The 16,148-nt window shown below is 60.1% G+C and overlaps 1 protein-coding gene and 1 long non-coding RNA gene across 2 annotated transcripts; one reads left to right on the plus strand and one right to left on the minus strand.

The window, feature by feature from the left end:
• Positions 1-3,419: 3,419 nt before the first annotated feature.
• LOC102454615 (zinc finger protein 593) lies at positions 3,420-5,682 on the plus strand. The gene is made up of 3 exons (XM_075908665.1): positions 3,420-3,664; positions 4,357-4,419; positions 5,140-5,682. Exons 1-3 carry the CDS (start codon positions 3,468-3,470, stop codon positions 5,267-5,269), a joined length of 390 nt encoding a protein of 129 aa, XP_075764780.1. The 5' UTR covers positions 3,420-3,467; the 3' UTR covers positions 5,270-5,682.
• A 2,669-nt stretch (positions 5,683-8,351) lies between these two features.
• Positions 8,352-10,562, minus strand: LOC112545346 (uncharacterized). The gene is made up of 3 exons (XR_003088813.2): positions 10,487-10,562; positions 9,966-10,092; positions 8,352-8,723 (listed from the first exon to the last, which is right to left on the minus strand). It is a non-coding gene; the product is annotated as an uncharacterized LOC112545346 (long non-coding RNA).
• Positions 10,563-16,148: the final 5,586 nt, after the last annotated feature.

The raw sequence follows: 16,148 nt of genomic DNA on the forward strand, positions 1-16,148 counted from the left end.
GGCAGAGGGGTAATGTGATCGCAGGTGGCCGCTGCGACTGGCAGGTGTATCCCAAATGCCTAGCTCTGGGGTTGCTGCCTCCGCGCCAGCCAGACACTCCCCTTAATTGTGCTGGGCACCCCCCGGCTCGGTGCAGCAATCGCCTGGCCCGTGCACCTGGCTGGTCCAGAGGTCACCCGGTGCTCCAGACATGCTCTTCATTTGTGCCATTGACCTGTTGACCCTCCCTCTGCTCGGGCAGGGACAGCACAGCCCGCTGGGGCGCCAGCTTCTTGGTCGGTATCAGATGCTCCCTGGGCCGCAGACGCAGAGGGCTGCACGCTGGGTTGCAGACGCTGTAGGGGAACTGACGCACCCAATAAACCCTGTTGCCTACGAAAATCAAGGCCCACAACTGCCTTTCTGGGTCGGTTATTTCCTGCCACACGCCTTAAACTCACCAGACAAACCCCAGTGATGACTGGTCAGTAACGGTAGTTCGAATGAGAAAGCCTAATTCAAACTACCTACTCCGTGCCGCGTGTAGCCGCGGGCACGGAGTCCGAACTAGCGGGGATTTAAAAATGACGGCGCCCGGCTTCATTTGCAACTTCGATTGACTACATTAACCACCCTAGTTCGAACTAGGGTGGTGGTGTAGACATACCCTTGATTAGCTTTTGCCCTAGGATATGATGTAAATATTCTTCCATGTGAACTCAGATTTCCCACCGCCGCCTTAGAACTGGCCCTCTGCTGGCAGATGTCATTATGAACCAACAGGCCTTCGTAATCAGCAGAAAGCTTTTGGACTGTGTTGTGGCGATGACTTGAACTAAAGGAAGTCGAGAAGCGTAGTCACATGGACATTACATTAGCATATTCACTGCTGAGCTTTGCACACAGTGCAGTTTGGTGGATTACACAGTGATAGGAAATCAAATTGGGGTTCAGATCTTGCAGGCCTTTCACAAACACTCTGTGAGCAGCTATCTTGGCAGGAGCGCCATCTGTTGTAATTGACACAATCTGAGTCACAGATCAAGATCTTCGTTAAACAAAACAGCTTTAACAGAATTAAACAGACTTTCACCTGTCATGAGCCAGTTATGTGGTATAAGGGATGACACATCCTCCACACATTTCTCTGCATAAAAAATAATGGACTTCAAGCGCTACCTGTGTTGTACTTAAAAGTACGGCATGGGATCTTTTCAGGGGGAAAAGGCAAAATGCCACATTTATTGGTAATACACACATATAGCAGGCAACACTTATCATATGCATATGATATATTACACTCACACACACACCCTCTTGTTGTTGTTACTAATAGTTGCTCCCCCTAACTGCATTAGCCAGGTGAGTTAGGTGGGGGCAGGGTGGAGCCGGGCTTCTGCCAATCTGGATTGATGCTCCCATGTTGACAGGACGAAAACCCGGCGTCCCCCTGCAAGATGCCTTAGAGATGTATAGTGTCTCCCTCTCCTGCAGATCTCCACCAGCTAGTCTTCACATGCAGATGCATCGTCTGTGAGAGTCATCATATGCAGATGCAGTAAGACATCTGTGGCTCCCTCTTCTGTGCTGCCACATTCTCCTTCAAAGAGGGAGCTTCCCAAAGCAGGCCCTTGCTGCTGACTCCCAAGGCCTCCATAGGTCCAGTCTTCTTTCAATGAGCCCACTTCACAGGTCCCATTGTTCTTCTCATTGTTCTTGGATCTGGTTTCCACCCCTCTCCAACCTTTGCAAGTGCCCAGAGATGCTTGGCTTTCATGCCTTATCCATTCACACCTTATTACAGGGCAATCACTTAAGCAAAAGAGGGTACAACATGGCGCCCACGCGGCTCCCGCTCCAGGTGTGCGGAGCATGTGCACTGCTGCCCCCGGGGGCCCGGCACATGCACGGCCCCCGCCCCAGGCACGTGGCCACAAAGAGGTTAGGGACCACTGATTCTACAAGGTTTCTATGTAAAAAGACTTCATACGAAGTTTCTATGGTCTATATGAAAGTTTATAAAAAGACTTAATGCAACAAAGCTAAAGACTTATTACAATGCTAAAAGGACTTGATACAAAGTTAAAATACAAATTTCAACGAGAAAATGATTAATACAGAGATTAATGAGGTGTAGCTAACACCTGTGCTATATCCTCTATACTACAAAATCCATCTGTTGCCATGGGAAATGTTCCCATTTTCAGTTTCTCACACAACTGCTTGAAAATATTTGGTGCCACCATCTCTGTGTGCCTCCAGGCCGTTGTGTCTGAGCGTGGCCTGAAGGTGTTAATAATGTCTTTCTTCTCCACTAAAAGGGTTTCAGGTTTTGCAGTGCTTAATAATCTGGAGCAAAATACAGGACTATGTAGCACTTTAAAGACTAACAAGATGGTTTATTAGGTGATGAGCTTTCGTGGGCCAGACCCACTTCCTCAGATCAAATAGTGGAAGAAAATTGTCACAACCATATATACCAAAGGATACAATTTAAAAAAATGAACACATATGAAAAGGACAAATCACATTTCAGAACAGAAGGGGGATGCAGGGAGGGGGGAAGGAAGGAAGGTAAGTAATAATCTGGGAGAGATAGTTCAGCGGTTTGAGTGCTGGCTTACTAAACCCAGGCTTGTGAGCTCAATCCTTGAGGGAGCATCTAGGGCAAATCTGTCAGGGATGGTGCTTGGTCCTGCTGTGAGAGCAGGGGACTGGACTCAATGATCTCGCAAGGTCCCTCCCAGTTCTATGGGCTAGGTGTATAACAGCCACATTGGGAACAAGTGTCTCTTGTTTGGCCATCCCCCCCCCCCCAGGAGCTCCAGGTGTCTTTCCCTGACCACAAACAGACTTTGCAATAATATTTGTGCTCTGAAACGACACCAAGCGGCCTTGTCTGATCTCCAAGGGGAGCCGGGTGGGGGTCTGTGTCACAGTCCACGGGCTTCCTTCTGGGGGGCCGTTTGACGCCCCCACTTCCCACCACCCGCCGGCTCTCAACCAGTTAAAACAGAGGGGTGGGGCCCATGGGGCTGTGGCTGGGGTGGGCCTGGGGGGCTGCCATTGGCCACGCCCCTTTGCGTGGCGGGTGGGTTAATACACAAGGGCCAGAGGTGGGACAACCTTGGTGCCTCCCGCAGTCCCCTCGGGCTGGCCAGGGAGAATGGGGGGCGGGGAGGGGGCGGGCCCCCTGCACCTCCAGGGGACGGTCTCCTCCAGGGGGCCTGCTGAGGGGCGGGGCAGACAGCAGCCAATCAGAGGAGGTTCCCCCATGACAGACAGGACTTAGATAGGCACCTCCCCCAGGAGGGAGGGAAGTTACAGGCGCAAGGACCCAGGGGATCCACTGCAGGGAGCCCAGGGAGGCGTGGCCCAGCCTCGCCCCGCCCCCGCCCTCCCAGCGCTCCGCTCCTCGCAGGCGGGCGCTCGGCGATGAGGTCACAACCGGCGCCGGCCGGAAGCGGAAGTAGGGAGGCGGGCTCGCCATGGCGCCGGGACGCTCGCGCCACACGGGCTCGCACGCGGCGCGCTCCCTGGCCCGCCAGTGGAAAGCGAAGCGGCGGCGCCGGGACCTGGACCAGATCCACGGGGACCTGCGGCCCGAGCGGGCGGCCCGGCTGCTGCGCCAGGAGCCCGACCCCGACCTGCCCGGCAGCGCGCAGCACTACTGCCTGCACTGCGCGTGCGTGGGGGGACCCCGCGGGGGGGCGGGGCTCTGGGGGGGACCCCGCGGGGGGGCGGGGCTCTGGGGGGGACCCCGCGGGGGGGCGGGGCTCTGGGGGGGACCCCGCGGGGGGGCGGGGCTGGGGGGGGTTCTGGGGGGGACCCCGCGGGGGGCTGGGGGACCCCGCGGGGGGCTGGGGGACCCCGTTGGGGGCGGGGCTGGGGAGGGCAGGGGGGCTGCTCCAGCCCATCTGGGCCACCGTGGGTTACCTGGTAACTGGTGAGCATCCCCCCCCCCCCCGGTCGGTACTTGCCAGTTCACCTTTAGCCTCCCTAGTGAGCCCCTTTCATTAGGACCGGCCTGCGCCGGGCCCCTTCCGATGGAAACGATGTTTGGTCCGGAATGACATTCGGCATCTCGAGCCTTCAGTTCTCCTCAGTCTGAGGCTCTGTCCGCACTTGCCCTTGAGCCACAAAACTTCCCTCCCCCGTCCCCCATGAACACCAGAGTTTTGCCCTGGCAAGTGCTCTCCTGCCCAAATGAAACCCACTTGTTCGGGTGGGGGTGCGTGTACTTTGTTGGCAAAAGTACTGATAAAGAGCGTTCGCACCCGCTGGCCTAGCGCCACGGCTGTGTCGGCAGTTCCTCACTTGACTCTTGCATGGGAAGGGCAGGATTGTTTTCTGAGGGTTTTTTTTTCTTCCCGACAGGCGATACTTTGTAGATTTGAATAGCATGAAGGAGCATTTCAAATCTAAAGTTCACAAAAGAAGGTAATGTGTGTTCACACACATACGGTGTGTTTTTCTTGGAAACCTGTTAGCATGAGGTAAAATCTGATTTGGGGTTCTTATGAATAAGAAATTCCCCCACACTTTTCCCTTCGAAAAGTTACATGAAAAAAATCTATTTGCCCACCTCTTCTCCCCACCCTACCAGTCTTTGTGGCTTCTCGAGTCAAGTTAATTTAACTTTGCTGGTGGCGGAAATGTCTGTCGAGTCTGGCGGGTGGGGGGGGGGGGGGGAGACGACAAACTACTACCCCCCAGGCCACATCCAGCCAGTCCAACCCTTCAGTCTGGCCCTAAGCTCCCATGGGGGAGCCGGGTTGGAATGGCCTTGTCGGGAGGAGCCAGCCCAACTCCCAGTTCTGGGGTGGGATTTGGACTGGGGGCTGGGCTACACCTGGCTATTTGGGGAGATACCGTCTTCCCCCAGCCTTCCCTACTCTTCATAGAACTTCTGCACCCCAGTGTGTGCCCACCCCTGGTTTAGTCACAGAACTAAACCAGGTGCCCCAGTGATAACTTTACCGCTGCTGTTTTTCAATCCTGCTGTGAAATTTGAGCACCTGAGGTTTAGTTTGGGTGAACTCCAGCAATGTCATGTGTGGCGTTAACGGGTTTGGGATGGTTCTAAGCGCTCAGCTCGCGGGGAGACCATCACAGATCACAGCCCATGTGCTTCTCTTGGGTTTCTTCCTTTTCTTTTAGGCTGAAGCAGCTGAGTGAGGAGCCTTACACCCAGGAGGAAGCAGAGAGAGCAGCTGGCATGGGCTCCTACATTCCCCCAAAGAAGATAGAAGTACAGACTCAACCACTGGAGGTGGAGGAATCTGGCTAAATGGGGAGGCTTTGAGACTGTCCTCTGGTTAGAAAGTGGCCTTGACTTCACCACTTCACCTTGTGGCAGGTTCTTTTCTGAGTTCGGCAGGTGTCTCCACAAACACCCCTCCACCCTGCCACCAGCATAACTAACTCAGCTGTTCTCGTTAATCCTTCAGCAAGGGGTCGTGCGCTGACCGGTGGAAACCTTGGGCCCCTTGTGTTTGGTAGATAGCTCTTCGGCAGCATGGGCATACAGTGCAGCCAGAGGCCGAGGGAGGAGAGGAGCCCTGTCCTGCTGTGCTAATGAGCTGATGGCTCCAATCTTCTCTCCATGTGCGCTGGTATTTCGAGCAGTGGACGCTGCTCTTGGTTCCGCGCGCGACCCCTGTAATTACTTATTGTAATAAACGGGCGGCAGCTGTTGAATGAGCTGTAGAATGTTCCTTGCCACTTTGATCCAGGCGGGGCTGTAGGGACGTGGTGGGAAAACGAGCTGAATCAGCAAAAGCGGCCCTTTCGCCATCTCGCTACCTGGGCTGGGGCTGATCCCTCCAGCTTTCGCTTTCGCTCTCGTTCTGGCGCTTTGATTTCAAGTGTCCGAGCCTCGCTTGTGTGGCGCCAGGAGCCGGGTCTGTGAAGATCCCTGCCAGGCTCCCTCTATATTCATATTTATCCATGTGTTTCCCTTGGCAGCTCTTCTGGCATCTCCAGCAGTTTTCTTCCTGTCCTCTTCGTGTGTCTCGTTAACTCTTCCCTGCTAGGGGAGCTTGACTCCAGCTCCTTCCCTTCCTTCTGTCAAGGGGAGTCTGCTGAGAGTGCGCCCCAGCCCAGCTGATCGCAGCCCCATCACATGGTAGGGATGAGCACAAATTGCATATGACACGGGTGTGAATCCTGTTGCCGGCCCTCTGCTTGCGGGAGGTCAGCCAGCCAGGGAGCCGTTTCCACTGAGATCAGGTGCCTAAGAGGGACACGCTGCTCGCACAGAGGGGGGAGAGTCCGCACTCACCACTTTGCGAGTGGGGGGCACTAAGGAGCTGAGCCCAGGTGTAGGGTGGTCACATGTCTGCTGCTTCCCCTGCTACTCGGAGAGCTCTGGCCTGGGACCTGCCAAGCTGCTGCGCAGGGTAGTCGGCTCCTTGGCCGGAGTGTCAGGGCTGCAGGGGGTGCTCGCTAGAACGCCCGTAGCCCACGTTGGCATCGTCTCTGCCTCTGCAGGGTGCACTGTGGGGAACGCCACTGCCTCCTGCAAAACCCTGCAAAGCAAGTTCCGCTACCGCTGGCCGCTGCAGTGCCTCGGTGGAGATTAATACCTTCCGTCCTCTCTGGGAGCCCATCCCTTCCCCGCCCTCCCCCCCCCCCCATTTGTAATGGTTCCAGGGCCCGGCAGTCCATGGCAGCTGGGACAAAAGGGGGAGACAAGGCAGGTCACTTCCTGGGAAGGGATTTATTTGGCACAGAGCAGGGAGGGTGAGAGGGCTGATCAAAATCTAGAAATGTCTCGTGTTGACATCTGACCTTCCCTCTTAGCAGCTTCAATGTAGTAGGTGGCCGTAGCTGTGGAATCGAGAGGTGATGGGTTTGGAGATTAGGGTACTGAAGTGTGCCTGTCCCTAGTGGGGAGTGTGCCTGTCCCCGGTAGGGTGCTGGGGAGTGTGTCCGGGGGGTGTAGCTGGGGAGTGTGCCTGTCCTGGGTAGGGTGGTGGGGAGTGTGCCTGTCCCGGGTAGGGTGGTGGGGAGTGTGCCTGTCCCGGGTAGGGTGGTGGGGAGTGTGCCTGTCCCGGGTAGGGTGGTGGGGAGTGTGCCTGTCCCGGGTAGGGTGGTGGGGAGTGTGCCTGTCCCGGGTAGGGTGGTGGGGAGTGTGCCTGTCCCGGGTAGGGAGGTGGGGAGTGTGCCTGTCTGTGGGGGAGGACGTGAGCTCCTCTCCTGACAGCGTTCTCATGCAGTTACTGCAAGGAAGCAGTAAACATTGGCCAGTCTGGGCTTCCTGAAAATCCGCCTTAATCTGCAGCTGAACAGCCTGAGCGAGCCCCCAGGCAGCGGGTGGTGCGCACGGTTACGTAAGCGCAATTGACAGTGGCCTTGCTCCGGCTTGTTTTGCTCTCCTGCGCCGGGCGGTGAAAGGACTCGGCCAGCCGTGTGTAAGTCTCTCTGGCTGTCGGAGCGGTGCATTCCGCCTGTCAGCCCATCGCGCTGGTTTCACGAGGGATGCGCCGCGCGCCCAGCCAGGTGGAAACCGCTGCCTGGGAAACTCCTTGGAAATCTCCCGAGCCAGGGCAGCTAGTGAACTGCCGAGGTGGCTTCTACCCTGGTCTGGGGGGGCCCTTTGAGCCTTTCGGCGCCGGTGCCGGCGGCTCCTACGCTATATGCCTCTGTCCGACCTGTGGGAATGGGTCTCGCTTCGGTGCAAAGGGGGAGTCCTCCCACCGAGGTTTGGTATCTGCCCACCGGGTGCAAGTAGGATCCCTGCCCCTCTGCCATGGATTCCAGCGGAGCTGCAGGGAGATGGACCAGCGAGAGCCTAAGGCCTAGGGACTGTCTGTGGCCCCTGGGTTGCCTGGAGCTGGCCCCCCAGTCTTTGGGGAACCCGCGCTGGCACCTTGCTGCGTGCCCTTGGCCCCTGGCGGATTTTTCTGTGCGTCAGTAGCCCCGACCCAAAAAAGGTTTCCCGGCCCTGACTTAGCAGCTTGGATACAGGTAGCAGAAGGGTGGAGCATGGGCAGGCGCCGGGGAGGTCGGCAGGCAGGCAGGGCAGGACTTTCCAGTTAAAATCCATTAGCCCAAACTGGTGTAACCCCTGAGACGCTCCCGGGGGGGGGCGGGGGGGGCTGTTTGCTTCACTGCCCACGCAGGGTCCCTGTGAGCAGCGGAGAGGCTCGGCCGAGGGAGCCAGGCCAGAGTGGGCCAAGCAATCCCTTACAAGCCGGCACAAAGCAAACGTGGGAGACGCTTCTAGCCGCCCTCAGACCGGGGATCCAGCAGAGCCCGGGATCATCTGGGAGTCCCCAGCTGCACCTGGGCTCCACGGCAGCTGCCCCTTTGAAATGCGCAGAGGTGGTGTTTTAAAGGGGCAGCCACCGCACAGCTGATCCGCAGGGGGATATCAGCCAGTCAAAAGACTAGCCCATAAGCAAATGCTTATCTGATAGTCGACACACCGAGGCGGGGCGGACCCTAGCCTGAGAGCACAGGGCTGGAGCACAACGCTGCTGGTACCTAGGGGTGCTCCGTGGGCCGCAGAGGATGCCAGAGTTCAAGACCCGGTCCCCCCTCAGCAGGTGGACCCTCCTGTGCTCTGGAACCTCCACCCATGTGGCTGAGCCTCACTTCTCGCGGGGGGTTTTAAGCGGGTGGGTCATTTGGCGGACACTGTAGTAGGACAGACTGAGCCCCAGGATGGCCAGGGAGAGCGCCAGGTGGTTCAGCAGGCGGTCTTTGGGCTCAGACTCCAGCCCCCCAGCCAGCTGCATCTAGAGAGGAGAAAAGGCAGCTCCTGAGAACCGCGGAGGCACAGGAGCCCGGCCGGCCAGGGGGTGCAGACCGAGGGGAGAGGGACTCGTCCTCCAAGTGCTGAGAGGATCAAGGGAGCCCTGGATCCCATCACCCCCTGGGGGGTGGCAGAAGTCTGGCCAGAGATCTGCACCCGGAGAAATGGCTGAAGTTAGAGCCGCACCAGCTGTTCCTTCCTGCTAGTGCCACTTGTGGAAACCTTGGGCGCTTCTCCCGGCCTGGCTCCCTGGGCTCAGGCTGCAGGAGCAGAGCGGGGGCAGGGCACGGCGTGGTGGCCTGAGAGCCGGGCTGAGGTGCACAACGCCTGGGACCCACACGTCCGATCCCAGCAGGCTCAGCTCAACGCAGGGCAGCTTGCACCCCCGGCCTGCGTGGGGCTCGGGTTCGGGGTGTGGCCACGAGACGCTTTGTTAGCGCTGCCCAGGCGCAGGGTTCTGGGGGTTTCTTTCTGTCGCTGTTACTAAAGCAGCCCGCATGGGAAGCCAGGCCCCGGGACTGAGGCTGAGAGCCGGGCGCTCCCTCTGCGTCCCACCCCAGCCCTGCGACGGTGCAGCCGGCCCCCTCTGTCCAGGGAGACTCTTGGCTAAGCGAGCGTGTGGCCCCCGCGCTAGCCCAGGGCTGAGCTGAAGGCAGGTGAGCGGGTGGCACCCAGCGGGTCCTGGCTGTTCTGCAGAGACGTTCCCACTCCCCGGGCTCTGCTCGCAAGAGGGGCGAGTTGCTCCAATGTCCCAGGTTGGAATTTCTGCTCTCGGCTGTGGGCTGGCTTTGGGCTCCCCCCTGCCCCCAAAGAGGCTCCAGGGATCCTAAGCACAAGGGCTGGAGGGCGCAATGGGAAGAGCAGCTACGGATCCTGCACAGGCCGGGGGGTGCTCAGTAGGGTACAAAATTGGCAGCTGCCGAAATGAGTCGGGGGCATCTGCACTCGGACACCCGCGGATTTGCAGGGCTCTGGCAGTGGGAGCTGATTCTGGGCTTGGTGTCTAAGGCACCGTGACCGACGGGAGGGGAGAAGCAAAGGGAGGGATCGACCCCGTCTGAGCCGCAGGCCCCAAGGGGCCGCTCTGCTCACTGGGCTGAGGGTTCGGGCCCTGGAGCGGGATCCCAGGAAGGGAAGTGGGGACGGGGGAACCAGCATTGGTAAAGGATCCAGGGCTGGCTGGGCTCCCCGGCGACCCCACAGCCCTGCCAGACGGGGGCTGTACCTGCAGCAGGCGGAAGTACCCCGGGGTTAGGTGCCTCAGGCGGAGGATCATCGCTCCCAGGAGGACGAGGGGGTGGCAGGTGCCGCCTTCGGCTGGAAGTCAGGCTGCTTCCCGCGGCTGCCTCCGGCTGTGGGTGGACGGGCAGAGCTGGAGAGCAGGACCCGGGGTGGCAGAGGAGAGTCTGCCCCCAGATTAACCGCTGGAGACGGGTTCTTGGGTGGGGAACCAGCCGGCCCTTCGCCATCCCCCTCCCCTGCCTGCTGCAAACCCAGCCCAGCCCCGGCAGAGCGCTCCGTGGGCAGGCCCGGGGCAGAGCCCTGCAGGTCACGTCCCCCCGCTGGGATTCATCCCCTGCTGCAGCGAAGGGCCTTTTCCCAGGAGGGGGGTGAGGGGACCATGTCCCCCCCGCTCTCTGATGGGCGTCCCGATCTAAATTCCCCTTCCTCCCTGGATCCCAGCCTCCCCCCCACGAAGCAATTTCCTCAGTGCGGTGGGGGTGGGTTTAATTGTCGATCGCTTACCTGGGCTGGGCTCCGGTCCCTGAGTGCCAGGCAGCAGGACTGCTGGGCAGCTGTGCGATGGAGCTTTAAATATCCCCCCCCCCCCCCCCCCCGCTCTCCGCCCTGCTGATGATCCCAATCCCAGCCAGCCCCGGGAGCAGCTGTCACAAGAGATCAGGACTCGATGCTCCGCCGAGCGCGTGCGAGAGAGGCTGGGGGGCCGGGCAGGGAAGCGTCTCGTGCTGGGGGCGTCTGTCTGGGCCCCCCGAGGTGGCCGGCAGGAGGGAAGCAGAGTCGCTCCGGGGCCTCGCTTGGAGGGTGGAAACATCTGACACATGCCAAGGGGGTGCCGGCCGGGGGGCCAGCCGCACTGTGGGGCAGGAGCCGACGCGGGGCCGGGGGAGCGCCCGGCTGGGGTGTGATGTGGCGGGGCTGGGGGAGCCCGGAGTGGAAACCTGCCGGGGCGCCGGCGTTGGGATGGGACGGGTCCAGCCAGGCCCGAAGTCGTGGGGACCTCCCAGGCTGAACCCCCCTGCCCCAACCCCCGGCTGCTTCCAATCAGGCTCCGCGCGGAGAACAGCCCCAGCGATACCCGGGGTCCTAGTCACGCCAGCGGCCGCCTTAATCCGGCCAGCGCGGGAAACCCAGCGGCAGATGCTGCTAATCCGGCCGGGGAGGAGGGCAGGCCCTGGCCGCAGGACAGGAGGGGCTGGGCCGGCTGGCGGCAGGCGGAGAGGCCCATCTCCCCTGAAGGTGAGGGGGCAGGTCGGCTGGGAGCGGCGTGTCCACGACTGGGTGAGCTTGGGGAATGGGGAGGGGAGAGGGGAGTCAGCGTTTGGCGGGGGGGGGGGAGGCAGCTGAAGACTGAATTCCGCCTCCATCCCATGGCAGCTGGGCCCTCCCAACGGGGGGAGGCTTCCTCTGGGTGGGCCTCCCTGCACTGCACCCCTCCCCCTTCCCCCACAGCCACCAGGCACCTACGGGCGACACCCTGTCACGAGGGGCTGTCTTGGGGTTGTCTGGCCTGGGACTAGGCTGAGAGGTGCTGAGGCACATAGAGATCTGGCCCCACGGGACTAAGAGCAGCAGTTCTAAAGCCTCTGGGGTCGGGGCCCTTTGCTGTTGCTTGTCCTAGCTGAGCCGAGAGGCCGCGAGCAGATCGGGCAGCTTTGTGCTGCCACCCGGAGGCACAGCCCATCCTGTGGGGAAGTTTGCTGCTGAAATAGACAAAGGGCAGACGGGAGGGCTGCGAGGCCCGTTTGACAGGCGGGACCCAAAGCTCGGAGGGATGAGGTGACCAGGGACGTGCAGGGGAGTCGGTAGCAGAGCTGAGACCCCAAATCCCGCCTGTGCCACCTCCCTTCTGTTCTGGGGAACACTAGCCAGGAGGAACCCCTGGCCCAGGGGGCATTTATAGTGATTTCACCCTCCCCCCTTCCATGCCCAACTACAAACACCCCCCCGCCACGGCTGCCAAGTGCCCCAAGCGCCCATGCTCTGCCCTGCAGGGGGCTGGGAGGTGCTGCCAGGCACCTGGGTGGAGCGAAGATGCTGCCGGGTCAGTGCTGCCGGGCCTGCCCCCCTAGAACCGGCACTCGGCTCCAGGAGCCTGTCCACTCCTTCGAGGAGCCGGGTGGCTCTTCCAGCTTGGAGCCAGGGAGCGACTGGAGCGGCCACAGCCTGGTCCCGCAGAGCCTTTGGGGGGCCGGCTGAGGTGAGGAGGGTCCACCCACCTGGGGCAGGCTCTCCAGGGTCAGGTGCATCTCCGCTGGGCGGGCTGACTGGCCCCTCTCAGCAGGGCAGCCGCATCTTCCGGAGGGAACGGGTGCAACTCCGCCTGCCTCGGTTGGACTCCTGGGCCGGCCTGCACGGGGCAGCGGGGCTGCTACCGGGACCCCCAGCCGCGTATGGCAGAGATCTGGAGCCCTAGCCCAGGCACCCAGCAGAGTGAGCGCGTGGGGGCTGGGCCCGCGGGGGGAGGGGAGCTCAGGGGAGCCACGTGAGTCTGTATCTTAAAAAACCTAAGAACCGCGGAATGGTCCGAGAGACGGAATCCACAGACCCTGCCAGGAGCCCTCGAGGGCACAGCCCACGTCCTCCCAGGAGAGGGCAAGGGCACAGAACCCCCAGCATTTCAAGCCGAAAAAGAGGGGAGGGGGAACTTCCCCCACCGATTAAAGTGTCCGTGCTGAAGGAGGGCAGCAGAGGGGGCTGGAAGTGGCCCTGCGTGGCCGTTGCTGTCAGCTGGCTGTGGAAGAGAAGGGCCCGCCCCGTTCACGTCTTCGTGCAAGCCCTGGCTGGAGGTGTCCAGCTGGCACGGGAAGGCCAGTCCCGCCGCCTCTCGGGCCCCTTGCTTCCCGAAGTGACTTGGCGCTAGACTGGGCAGCGTTTAAACCCCTTCCCGTTCTGCTTTGGGGGTTCTGCGCCTCTTGCCCCGCGCGGCTGGGCCCACGAATGCTCATGACACGCCCTGGATGTAGAGTGGCGGGGGAGGGAGTAACATGGGGGCAGGGGCGGCGCTGGAGACCCGAGGGGAGGATGTTGCAGCCATTCCCTAGGGACGGCCACTGGCTGGCACCGCCAGGCCTAACGTGAATGAAGCCCATCAAAGGTGACAAGCGTTACCCCCATTTCACACACAGGGAAACTGAGGCACGGAGCGGGTGAGTGATTTTCCCAAGGCTGAAGAGGAGCTCATTGGCAGAGGGAGTCGAGCGCCTGGCTTGCCTCTTTCCCGGGTGGAGATCCTGCCTCGGAGGGGGCTGGAGAAGAAAGATCCCAGTGAGCAAGGGGCTGGGCGGGGCGAGGAGCTGCCGAGGAGGGGCCGGGGGGTGCACAGCGTACAGGGTAATACACCAGCCCTCCAAGCTGGGGCTGCAGCCAGGAGGGAAGCCTCAGGGTCACTGCTCAGCTCCCTAGCGCAGGGGAGACCTCGCCCCTTCAGTGGGAAACGCCCCTGCAACTGGGAGACCTGGACGCCAGGGGGCAGCCCCCAGAACTCCGAGAGGGAGACGGGGTTGGACGTTTTGCTTTGCCCCGCGCTGTCAGACTTCGCTGGGTCTGCAAAGCCCTTTCCAAGCAGGTCCTGGCGTTTCCTCACGACGCCGTGGGGGGCGGGCAAGGATCATGATCCCTGACACATCGATGGGGAAACTGAGGCATGGCATGGTGATTTGGCCAGATTCATATTGGTGCTAGGAACAGAATCCAGGTGTCCTGACTGCCCAGTCCTAGCACCCTAACCACTAAACCAGGCTGCCTCCCTTTTCTTGCTTCGGGGGGTAGTGGAGTTAGTCTGTACAGGTAAACTGAAAAAACAACAAATAGTCTGGTAGCACTTTATAGACTAACAACACATGTCGGTGGGATCGGGGGCTTTCGTGAGCACGGCTCACTTCTTCAGATAGCCGGAGTGTTGGATGTCTAGGACCAAAATAAATAGGGGAGATGGGGGGAGGGTGGAAGAAGGGAAAATTGGGAGGGGGGGACAAGAAAAGGCAGAGGGTAAAAAATATATTAAGGGACAGCCTAGTCTATGAGTAACTAAAGACTAGGAGCTTCGGGGTAGCCGAGTCTGTTACAGGAAAAAACCAACAAATGGTCTGGTAGCACTTTATAGACTCACAAAGCATGTCGATGGGATCGGGGGCTTTCGTGGGCGCGGCCCACCTCTCCAGATAATCAGAGTTACGAGTAGGGGATATGAACACGTGAAATAAATAGGAGAAGGGAGGGGGAGATGCTCTGTCTCCCACCCCCCTTCTTGTTTACTGGAGAATGAGTGATAGGCCGAAGCAGATACAAATCCAAGTCAGTAGATAGATTGCTAAGGCAGTAAGGGGCAGGCGGGGCAGGGGGGAGAGACAGAGCATCTTCCTCTATCCCCTTTCCCTCCTCTCTCCTATTTATTTCGAGTTTTCATACCCCCTACTCAGAACTCCGGCCATCTGAAGAGGTGGGCCGCGCCCACGAAAGCTCCGTGATCCCATCCACGTGTTTTGTGAGTCTATAAAGTGCTACCAGACCACGTGTTGTTTTTACTGGCTAGTCAAAGGGGGCAGCCAAGCACCGTCAATTAGCAAACAACAAAGAGTCAGGAAACAGGTCAAGATGAAACATCCTGGATGGTGTCCTGAGATTCTTCAAAGCCAAAGCCCCAGGTAGGCAGGTAACCGAACCAGCCAGTATCTTTGTTTCCTCCAGAGGGGTGAGAATGGATCTTGCCAATGAGCTGAAGCTCCAGTCCTGCCCTGTGTATTTGGCTCCTGCAATTGGTTTGTAAGAAAACAGCCACTTGAAGATCTGTTAACGCTTGCGGGGGGGGGGGGGGGGGGATTACAGTGCCCCCCCCCCCTGCAGGCTTTGGTATGTTCCCTTTACTGATACCTGATTTGTGCCCATTAATACTTTCCCGTAGGGACTGTCCAGTTTGTCCCTTTTCTTGGTGTTTTTTGCTCTTTGACACCCTTATACCTTAAAATGCTCCAGGCTCCGGAGCCTCCCAGTGGCTCCCTGGTGCTCCGGCCGGGGCGGGGAATACCAGGCAGCAGCCTGAATTTGTTTCCTTTGGGATCAAGGGTGCGGTCTGGAAGTGGGAGCAGAGTCTGCGAGCCAGGGCACGAGCAGCTGCACGGGGAATCCGGAACGGGCGTTCTCCTCTGACTGGGGGCGGGCCGTCCTCCGGATTGTCCAGCCCAAGCCTGCTCCTCTCCCCGGAGCCCCCCCCCCCTGCAGCTCTGGGTCTGAGGAGGAATTTCCTGGGGCTCGTGTCCATTGAGCGATACGTTTCTTTTGGGCCGGGAAGATCTGGGCCTAAGTTCTCTGAAGTGGCCTCTGATTTTGGATGCCCGACAACGTGAGACGTGTTCCCATTGCCTTGTGCAGCCTGGCTCGCAGCAGCGAGGGTGGGCGGGCTGGGCGCGGCCCTGGGAGGGGAAATAGAACCTGTTGCCTGCTGGCTGGCTCTTGGGAGAAGGGGACATCAGGAGCCGGGTTCCCTGGAAGCTGAGCGTGTGGGCGGCCACCCAGGAAAGAGTCAGATACCGCCTGGCTGATTAGCAGAGCGCCCACAGCCAGCAGCCTGTGTGTCTACTGGTGGTGCACGTCTGCACATGCCTTGGTGCATGTCGCAACATTTATTCCACACATGGACACAATTCGAGGGCACAGTGGTCAGGAGTGACTCCAGCAGAGGCTGGGGCCTGGATGACAGCCCTGAGCAGGTGTGGAGGAGGCAGATCCACATGAGGAAATGCTTTATCGCAGCTGACTGTAGTGCAGGGGCGGGGGGGCACTGGGAAGAGCAGGGGGTAGCTCCGCCCAGGTAGGGAAGGGGAAGCCAGTTGCAGGGGGGCTGTAGTGCAGGCAGGAGGTGACAGCAGCTTCCCGGGCGCAGGACTGTGCGGATGGGGCAGGTCTGGGCCCCTTTCGCAACGCACCGGCAAAGGCCACGAGCTCCCAGGGAGCCGACCCTGGAGCGGCGCGTGGGCTGGCTCGTTGGGAGAACGAGTAGAACGAGTAAAACGCGCCCCTGGTGCAGACGTGCAGCATCGGGGCGACGTGGGCTTGGGCTGGCGCGGCCCTGGGAGCGTTTGCCGGGCCCGGCTCCTCGGGGGCCATGCCCCGGGCTGCAGGGGGTCCTCTACCAGACCGCCGAGGCTCCCCTGGGAATTGCCTGTTTGTT

Source organism: Pelodiscus sinensis, chromosome 25, assembly GCF_049634645.1.
Source record: "Pelodiscus sinensis isolate JC-2024 chromosome 25, ASM4963464v1, whole genome shotgun sequence".
Classification (NCBI taxonomy): domain Eukaryota; kingdom Metazoa; phylum Chordata; order Testudines; family Trionychidae; genus Pelodiscus; species Pelodiscus sinensis.